General features: G+C 62.6%; 2 protein-coding genes across 6 annotated transcripts in view; both read left to right on the plus strand.

Moving 5' to 3' along the window:
* Window positions 1-2,823, plus strand: part of ELL (elongation factor for RNA polymerase II) — a 75,420-nt gene extending 72,597 nt beyond the window's left edge. Inside the window, exon 12 of the mRNA XM_047697121.1 lies at window positions 460-2,823. Within this exon, the coding sequence (XP_047553077.1) occupies window positions 460-576 (117 nt within the window). The 3' untranslated portion in view covers window positions 577-2,823. The remainder of the gene's footprint in view (window positions 1-459) is intronic.
* Window positions 2,824-2,960: 137 nt separating this feature from the next.
* Window positions 2,961-8,996, plus strand: ISYNA1 (inositol-3-phosphate synthase 1). 5 transcript variants are annotated; one of them, XM_047697089.1, is made up of 13 exons: window positions 2,961-3,414; window positions 4,394-4,506; window positions 5,170-5,216; window positions 5,916-6,044; window positions 6,193-6,354; window positions 6,661-6,793; window positions 6,897-7,090; window positions 7,316-7,465; window positions 7,549-7,764; window positions 7,897-8,061; window positions 8,155-8,268; window positions 8,342-8,559; window positions 8,697-8,996. In XM_047697089.1, exons 1-13 carry the CDS (start codon window positions 3,377-3,379, stop codon window positions 8,896-8,898), a joined length of 1,881 nt encoding a protein of 626 aa, XP_047553045.1. In that variant the 5' UTR covers window positions 2,961-3,376; the 3' UTR covers window positions 8,899-8,996. The 5 variants fall into 5 exon arrangements, with proteins under 5 accessions (XP_047553045.1, XP_047553031.1, XP_047553037.1 ...); XM_047697075.1 differs by having other exon boundaries at window positions 4,394-5,216; XM_047697081.1 differs by lacking the exons at window positions 4,394-4,506; window positions 5,170-5,216.
* The last annotated feature ends 368 nt before the right edge of the window (window positions 8,997-9,364 follow it).

Genomic DNA, 9,364 nt, shown 5'->3' on the forward strand with positions numbered 1-9,364 from the left:
CCCTTCCCTGGCAGCAAAACACCCTCCATCCAGCACTCCCATTCCTCCGTGGGTGCAGCCCCCAGGCTCTTTCCAGCTCCCCGCAAGGACACCGGAGGAGCCGAAGCTCCCCGCCCCCTGCCACAGGAATGCGCCCGCAGGGCTCTCTCCGTTCTTGCTCTGAAGGCCGCTAGCCATGTGTGCCCCTGTGCGCCCGGCCCCCAGTCCAGGAAGGAGGCTTCCTGACAGTCTTGCCTCTGGCCGCCCTCATCCTGGCAGTGGGGGAGAGGCACCAGCCCAGGGCTCTGGCCTGAGGCAGAGCAAGGGTCCTCGTCCTTGCGTGGTGGGCGCTGGCCTGCAGGCAGGGGGTGCGAGCCCAGAGCTGCCCGTAGGCTGGCACACGAGGCAGCCCTTGGCCCCTCTGAGCTCTGGGACTCGGGCTGGTGGGGGATGTGGCTCAGGCCCACCTCTCTCTTGCAGACCAACACCAACTACAGCCAGGAAAAGCACCGCTGCGAGTACCTGCACAGCAAGCTGGCCCACATCAAGAGGCTCATTGCCGAGTACGACCAGCGGCAGCTGCAGGCCTGGCCCTAGCCTGACGCCAGGGCGCCGGAGGTTCTGCGCGGCCTGCTGGGCCAGCTCCCCTTGCTGGGCTGACCCTTCTGGACGGCGGGAGAGTGGGGGGGCTGGGCGGGGGTGGGGGAAGCTACAGAGCGGAAAAAGAGATTTATTTAAAAAAATAAACACAAGGAAGACGTGTTCATCTGAGCCAGCAACGCCGGCTTTCAGGGGAGCCCCCGCAGACTGCTGCCCTCAGCCCCGTGAGGAAGGTGTGGTGGCCAGTGTCTCATCCCACGCCCCCAGCCCCCCACATCTCCTGGGGAGCCCCCACCCGGGATGGACTCTTCAGGAGGCCCACCTCCTCTCCAGCCTGCAGCCCAAGGGGCTTCAGTGTCCCCTCCTGGAAAGACTCCAAGGCCAGCCTATCTGCCTTTTCTAGTTTTATACAAAGACAGCCACTTTTAGCTACTACTTAGGAGACTCCTGTCTATTTTTGTATGAGAGAGAAAGCATCTTTTCTAAACCTGTGCCTCCCCTCCTTGGATACCAGGGTCCAGATGCCGCCCTGTGTCCTGCCTGCAGTATTACAGATGCCATCGGAAAGTTCAGAGCTGTTCCTGAGGGCTGGGGGCCGGGAAGGGTGGGGCGCAGGGGTTGCTGCCGGCTGGGCTGGCCTCCTGGGCTGTCCTCCTGGGCTGGTGTCTGGCTGTGCTCCTGCTCTGGGCCCTCCTTCCTGCCCTGGCCTCCCCAGCCCTCACAGCACCCCCAGGCGAGGACAGGGTCTCTGCTGTACCGGGGTGGAGGCCCGCCCAGGGCTATTTCGAGAACTCCAGCTGGCCCGGAGCAGCTGCGGGAGCTGCGGGAGCAGAGCCGCTCTTGGCCCACCGGGCCTGCCCTGCTATTTCAGGCTCTCAGCTGTAGGGGGTCACTGGGGCTTTTCTGGGCTACGAGCTCACACTGCAAGAGCAGTGTCAGATTTTATTATATTCTCAATTTCCCCCTTTGCTGCTGCTTTTCTTTTCGCGCTGAGACTGTGTGGTCTCCATGCTGTTGACCTCGCTCTGTCCCTCAGTCCGCTTGTGGGTCTTGGGGTCATCTTAGCAGAGCCACCGCAGGCTTTGCACTCAGGGAGGAGCTGGGGGTCAGGGGGGTCGGGGGACCCCCCCCCGCCCGAGAGCGAGCTCAGAAAATGTGCCCTGTCCGCCCACTCTGGGGGCATGGGCTCCATGGACACCATAATTGCTGCTTAGTAGCTGTGCCTAGTCCAGTGTCCCCCAGAGTGTCGGGGGACCAGGCGCACGCATGCGCCTGTGTGTGCGCGCGTGTGCACGTGTGTGTGTATGTGTGGGGGTGGGGGACCCTGCCGGGTTGCAGTGGGGCCTAAGGCATGTGTTCACATTCAGGGCCACAGTCCACGGAGCCACCAGGACTGGGGAAGGCAGAGGCAGTGGCTGCAACCTGGAGCCTGGGGCTGGCAAGCTGGGGCGGGGCTGGGGATGCTGCCGCCCACAGGAGTGAGGCAGGGAGAGCACGAGCGATCGGCAGGCAGGTCTGTTCTAAGCCACGGGGAGGTCTCCTGCTGGCTTCCCAAAGAGCGGCTCAGAGTGGAGGCTCCCCTGCAGCATGACTGGCCCACTGGTGCCTTCCTGGGGATCCTAGGATGTCCAGAGCACCAAGGCAACTGATCCTTCATGTTTCAATGAGTGTTTTGTTTTTCATTTGGGATGGAGTGGGAGGGCTGAGCGGACCCCAGGGACCCCTGAGCTCCACAGATGGCCGTGTCGCGTGCACAGACTGTACCCGCGGCCAGATAGGCAGACTCGGGTGAAGGATTATTTAAGGAGGCTGCAGCCGGAGGGCTAACCCAGCCCTCTGCCCTGGGAACCAGTTCAAGGGACTCTAAGTTGAATTTCCTTTTTGTTGGCTTTTTGTTGTTTTTTGTTGTTGTTGTTTTTCTCCTTTTAAGGAATTATGAAGCTAAGAAAAGTATTGTGCTTTGGGGGATGATGGACAAAAGTTCTAGCTGATTAAATATGGTTTAACTTATTGATACTGTGTCCCCCCCCCCCCCGTTTTAATATTGTACTGTGGAGAAAAACTATTTTGAGCCATGGAGTTGGTGTTTACAAGAACTTTTCACTTTTGCCAAAATGTTACGATTGAAAGGCATCTGCGTCTTCAGTTTCCTAATATTTTCTTAAAAGATCTAGTGTCCTTTTTGTACACTAAGCAGGTGAATGCTGATTTTTTTCAACCTACAATAAATTTCACTGAACCGAACCCCGCAGCCCCAGGTGCCTGGGTGCATTTGTGTCTGTCCTAACCGGGGCCTCCTGGCCCCCTGTGGGGGTGGGCTGGGGTCGGAAGGAGACGTGGGGCGCTGGAGCAGCCATGGTGTTGAGCAGGTATGAGGTGGGGGGTAGGGTGGGAGGCAGAGAGGCGGGCAGTTGGAGACTCGCAGAGACGGATGGGCCCTGCTAGTGCGAGGCATGAGGTCAAACTGCCTGGTCATAGGTAGGAAAAGATGAAGACAAGCCATGGGGATAGTGGGGAGCCACGGTAGGTATAGGAGTAGGGCTGTGTCCTCAGGTGTGTACAGGGTAGACCAGGTCTAGCAGGGGCCTTCCAAAGTGCCACAGCCCCCAGGAGTAGTAGGGACACATGGGGCCAGGGGAGTGCCCTTCCTTGGGGGGAAATGACCTGTGGATGGGGAAAAGGGCAGTGATGGCGCTGTTTTATTGTTTCTTCCCACCAGGCTGGCTCCCAGGGGCTGCCCCTGTGCCCATGATGGGGATGGGGATGCCAAGGCCCAGTGGGATCCCCCAGGCCCAGAATGTCAGCAGGGATGGCTGTCCTTGTCCCATGCTCCAGGTGAGGAGATGAAGGCAGGGGTCAGGGTCCTGCTTTTGAAGGACAGGGTGGGGGGTGGGTGTTTATTTTAGAAAGGAAAAACAGACAAAGAATAATAAGCCTGGGATGAAAGGGGTCCAGGGGTCAGGGGCTCTGGGCCTTAGGCTTTTGGACAGCCCCGCTGGCTCCAGCCTTGGCCCGAGTTCTAAGGTGGCCTGGGAATCCAAGGGGCGCAGGAGACAAGGTCAGGCGGGCCCATGGGGCAGAGTGTACCCTGCTCCCTGGGCAGCCTGGCCATCCCGTCCTTTTAGGGGATAACATCTCTATCCCCACAGTCCAGGGTCCAGGGCCAATGTCTGCTTCTTTGTACCCTGTCATGCCTTAGCTTTGCTGTGGCCACATGCTCCCCAAGTCCTTCACCGGACTCCCCTGCAGCCCCTCACGGTGCCCAGAGGCACCATGGCCATCACGCCCTGAGTGCGCCTCAGCTGCAGGAGGTGCCCCCAGCACTCTGATCCCACGGCCCCTTCTATGTGCTAGGCTCTGCATGGGCACTGGTACTTGGTGGAGATAGCCCTTCCCCTGCCCTCAGTAGCCTGTGTTATGGTGGGGGCAGGGATTCCCCAGTCCCTCCTGGGGAGCACAGTACCCCCGTGTCACACACCCAGGCAGTCCCTGCAATCGCTGTCCAGTGCCCAACTGACTGTTCTGTCCTTGCCCTCCTCCCGGCACCTCCCACCGGCTGCCCAGTGAGTGCTGGGGCTCCCCAGGCCTGGGTCTTGGGGCCTTTCCAGTCTCTGCACATTCCCAGGTCACCTGGCACTTGGAGGCACAAGCGCCTTCCAGACCGCTTGCACCAACTGGATTTCAGTTCTTGGAGCTGGTAGCAGAGCCTGCAGGTTAAGGGCTCAGTCCCATGAGACCGCCCCCCACTCCAGGCACCTGCCACAAGTCTCTGGCCACTGGCTATGAATCAGGTGTTCCCATGGCTCCCTCCTAGGTTTGCTCGAATGGCTCACAGCACTCAGGAGAACACTTCAGCCACCAAACAGGAGGTAGATGCTGAAGGCAGGGTGTGGGGAATGGCACTGGGCGCCCATGGCCTTCTCCAGGTGTGCCCCCCTCCCACATGTATGATGAAATCACCAGCCTTTGGCTGTTGCTCTCCATCTCCAGCCAGAAACCAGGGACAAGACCCAAATACTTACTACACAGTATTCCCTGTCCCCAGCCTTGAGGGTTGGCCCTGGTCCCCAGACTGCTGCTCTCCCCATCCCACCTGGCCACCTTCTCACCTGCCCCTGAACCCACTCCCCCCAGGCTTTTGCATGGGCAGTTCCTCATGTGTCTTGATAAAAGATGTGTCTCAAGACCCCTTCCAGCAACCACCTCTCCCAGGCAGCCTGCCCTGCCAGACCCAGCTTCCAAGTTGCCTCTGGCTTGGGGTGCCCCAGTCTACTTCCGGCTCCCCCACACTGGAGTCCCTTGAGGTTGAAGCTTGGAGCCCCCAACCCCCAAGGCCAGGCCCTGACCATGTTTCCTGCGAGTGTTCCCAACTATCCACCTTTTGGGTCTGCTCCAGTGGTGGAAACTTTCCAGCCAGAGGAGGCTGCTTGTTTTGGAAAGTTCCTGGGGGAGCCGCCCCCGCCCGCCCTCCGGGTTCCCACGCTCCCTTATCACTGGGTGCTACGGGGGCGCAGTGCTGTGCGAGCCTCGCTCCTCCCCAGCTGACCTCCTTGGTCCTGCCCCCTCCCCCCTTCCCCTCCTCTCCTCACCGAACACTGGCCCCTCCAGCCTGGCTCCGCCAAGCCCTCCTGCTACAGGTAGGGAAACTAAGGCCTCGCAGCGCCCCTTCCAACACACCGTGTGAGCCAGGTCGGGAGTGCCTGGTGGGTAGTACGGCTCAGGAAAGGGGAGGTGGAGGCGGCCCGGGCTGGAGGACTGCCTGGCTGTGGGCTCTAAGCCCTGGCTCAGCCTTTGGCCCTAGCTTCCACAGCAGCATCTCGGACCCAGGTGCCCAGCCCCACCTCCTGCCTGGTGGCTGGGCCTGGCGCTCTCTCGCAGCCCTAATGTTCTCTTTTGTAAAATGAGGAAAAGTGGCCGTGCGCCCTAACTGGCTGTGATGCGAAGCGAGTCCACGCGCCCGGTGCGGATGGCGGGGGTCTGTAGCCCATGTGGATGTCCCGCCGCACCGGGTGGGGCGGGAACCCAAGGGCAGGGATGGCTCGGGCCTGCGGGGCCTTGAACCCGAGACCTCCAAGTGCTAGGCGGGCGCGCCCCTCCTCCCCGCGCGCCCCTCCTCCTTGGCGCGGGTGGGGTGAGGGGCGGGGCGTGGGCGGGGCCGCGGCTCTTTTCTCTGGAGTTCGCGCGCCCCGAGCCCTCACCGACCGCCACTGTCCGACTTGACTCTGCACCGGTGAGTGCGGCTCCGGGGCGTGGTGCGGGCTCTCTGGGGACCGCGGTCCGCTCGGTCTGCCGGCTCTTGTGTCCCCGCTGACCTTCTGCCCACCCTACGCCCCTAGCTCTCCGCGATGGAGGCCACAGCCGATTTCGTGGTCGAGAGCCCCGACGTGGTCTACGGCCCCGATACCATCGAGGCTCAGTACGAGTACCGGACAGCGTGCGTCAGCCGCGAGGGCAACGTCCTCAAGGTAGGCAAGGGACCCAGGCTGGAGGGTGGGAGCTGGGGGAACCTGGGAGCCGGGAGGGGACAGGAATTACCCAACGTCGAAGACTCTGCTCCGATAGTGAGGGAGGAAGGGCCTGTGACCGCAGACTCACTGCGGTGCCTGCTCCTAGGTATACCCCACGTCCACGCGCTTCACCTTTCGGACCGCCCGGCAGGTGCCCCGGCTTGGGGTCATGCTCGTCGGCTGGGGCGGGAACAACGGCTCCACGCTCACCGCCGCGGTCCTGGCCAACCGACTGCGCCTCTCCTGGCCCACGCGCACTGGCCGCAAGGTGGGGGGTCGGGTGGGGCTCGGCTAGAGTCCTTGCAGGACGGGAAGGGCCTTTAGGGGGTGGAGCTCTACGAAGGAGGCGACCCTCCGGGGACAGAGCCTAAAGTGCCCGCGTGCTGTCCTGGGTGTGTGTATGTGGTGGTGGTGGGGGGGGGTCTCCAAAGGGGGAACGGCTTCTGCCTTGACTCGGAGCACAGAGCTGAGGCGCCCAGAAGAAAGGCGGAGCTTGAGGGTGCTGGGTGGGGCCGTGAGGGCTGGTGGTTCACGCCACGCCCCACCTCACCCCGCCCCGCCTGCCGCCCCCCAGGAGGCCAACTACTACGGCTCGCTGACGCAGGCGGGTACCGTTAGCCTGGGCTTGGACGCCGAGGGCCAGGAGGTGTTCGTGCCCTTCAGCTCACTGCTGCCCATGGTGGCGCCCGACGACCTCGTGTTCGACGGTGGGCGGGGCCCTAGGCAGGGGGCTGGGGTGGGAGGCGGGGCCTGGAGAGGTCCATGTTCTGAGTTGGGCTGAGCTTGGGGGTGTGTCGCCCCCCGCCCCAGGCTGGGACATATCGTCGCTGAACTTGGCTGAAGCAATGCGGCGCGCGCAGGTACTGGATTGGGGGCTGCAGGAGCAACTGTGGCCGCACTTGGAGGCCCTGCGCCCGCGGCCCTCTGTCTACATCCCTGAGTTCATCGCAGCTAACCAGAGTGTGCGTGCTGACAACCTCATACTGGGCACGCGCGCACAGCAGGTGCGGCCCCGCCCCAAGCCCTGTATCCCTTGCCACTTGTTGCTCTTGCCTTTCTCGAGCCTGAGTTACCACCCACCACTCCCATTCCATGCCCCTCACCCCTTATTGGCCTTTTGTCTCCTTCCTATTCTGAGGTTCCAGACCTCACTTTGTACTTGGGGAGCTGAGTAGCCCAGACCTCCCCAGGTCGAGGAGCCTGTACAATCCCTTTCCCTCCCCACCCAGCTGGAGCAGATCCGTAGGGACATCCGTGACTTCCGGTCCAGCGCTGGGCTAGACAAGGTCATCGTGCTGTGGACAGCGAACACTGAGCGCTTCTGCGAAGTGGTCCCAGGCCTCAATGACACCGCTGAGAACCTGCTGCGGACCATCCAGGTGGGTGCACCCAGGGTTGGAGAGAGGGGTCAGGACCCGTCCCAAAGGATCCCTCCCTGCTGATCCCCCGCCTGTGTCCACAGCTGGGCCTAGAGGTGTCGCCCTCCACTCTCTTCGCTGTGGCCAGCATCTTGGAGGGCTGCGCCTTCCTCAATGGGTCCCCACAGAACACACTGGTGCCCGGGGCGCTTGAGCTCGCCCGGCAACGACGTGTCTTCGTGGGTGGTGACGACTTCAAGTCAGGCCAGACCAAGGTCAAGTCCGTGCTCGTGGACTTCCTTATCGGCTCTGGCCTCAAGGTGCGTGGGCCTGGGGGGTGCACAGCTCAGGAGTGGGGAGGGGGTGGGCTGGACCCCAAGCACCAGGCTTGTGGCCGTGGGGCGTGTGCGCCCTGGGGCCTGCAGCTGCCGCGGGGCCCCTTGTTCCCACAGACCATGTCCATCGTGAGCTACAACCACCTGGGCAACAATGACGGGCAGAACCTGTCGGCACCGCCACAGTTCCGCTCCAAGGAGGTGTCCAAGAGCAGCGTGGTGGACGACATGGTGCAGAGCAACCCGGTGCTCTACGGGCCCGGCGAGGAGCCTGACCACTGCGTGCGTGGGCCATAGGCCGCTGGGGGGCCAGGGGCAGGGGGGAGCCCCTGGCGGAGCGGGGGGGGCCCCCCGTGACCTTGTGCTGCTCCCCAGGTGGTCATCAAGTATGTGCCATACGTGGGCGACAGCAAGCGCGCGCTGGACGAGTACACCTCGGAGCTGATGCTGGGTGGCACCAACACGCTGGTGCTGCACAACACGTGCGAGGTGCGGGGCCCGCTGGGGCGGGAGTGGGGCCGCCCGCCGGCCCCACCTGCCTCCTGACCCACCGGCCCTGCAGGACTCCCTCCTGGCTGCGCCCATCATGCTTGACCTGGTGCTGCTGACCGAGCTGTGCCAGCGTGTGAGCTTCTGCACGGACGCCGACCCGGAGCCGCAGGGCTTCCACTCAGTGCTGTCGCTGCTCAGCTTCCTGTTCAAGGCGCCGCTGGTGCCCCCCGGCAGCCCGGTGGTGAATGCGCTCTTCCGCCAGCGCAGCTGCATCGAGAATATCCTCAGGTGGGCCCCGGCTTTGGGGTCCCCATCGGAGGCCCGCACATCCACTGGCCGCCTCCGCACAGGGACTGGAGGGCCTGGAGGCTGTGGGGTCCCCGGCCTTGGAGTCCGGCTCCACTCAGTTCTGACCTTTCCCCCAGGGCCTGTGTGGGGCTCCCGCCGCAGAACCACATGCTTCTGGAGCACAAGATGGAGCGCCCCGGGCTCAAGCGAGTGGGGCCTGTGGTAGCCACCTGCCCTGTGCCTTGCAAGAGAGGAGCGGCGCCTACTGCCCCCAATGGCTGTACGGGTGATGCCAATGGGCTCTCGCAGGCTGACACACCCCAGATGCCCACCACTTAAGGCCATGGCCATCCTCCCCTAAAATTCTTGCCCCACTGCACCTTCAGGACCCAGCCCTTCCAAGACCCCTGAAGACAATAAAGCCAGTGCCACTCTCAGCCACAGCATCATCTGTGGGTTCTTGGCGCCTGCGACCTAACCCTAGCCACCCCCCAACTCCAGCCCCATCTCCCATCTTTCTCATGGTAGACTCCTAGCTACCCTTCCCAAAGCGATGCCCAGCTCTTTTTTTTTTTTTTTAAAGATTTATTTATTTATTTATTAGACAGAGATCACAGGCAGGCAGAGAGAGAGGAGAAAGCAGGCTCCCCGCTGAGCAGCGAGCCCGATGCGGGGCTTGATCCCAGGACCCTGGGATCACGACCTGAGCCGAAGGCAGAGGCTTTAACCCACTGAGCCACCCAGGCGCCCCAACGATGCCCAGCTCTTGAAACTTACAGAACCTGGAGGCCTTTGCCTAACCCCT

Source organism: Lutra lutra, chromosome 1 (genome assembly GCF_902655055.1).
Source record: "Lutra lutra chromosome 1, mLutLut1.2, whole genome shotgun sequence".
Classification (NCBI taxonomy): Eukaryota; Metazoa; Chordata; class Mammalia; order Carnivora; family Mustelidae; genus Lutra; species Lutra lutra.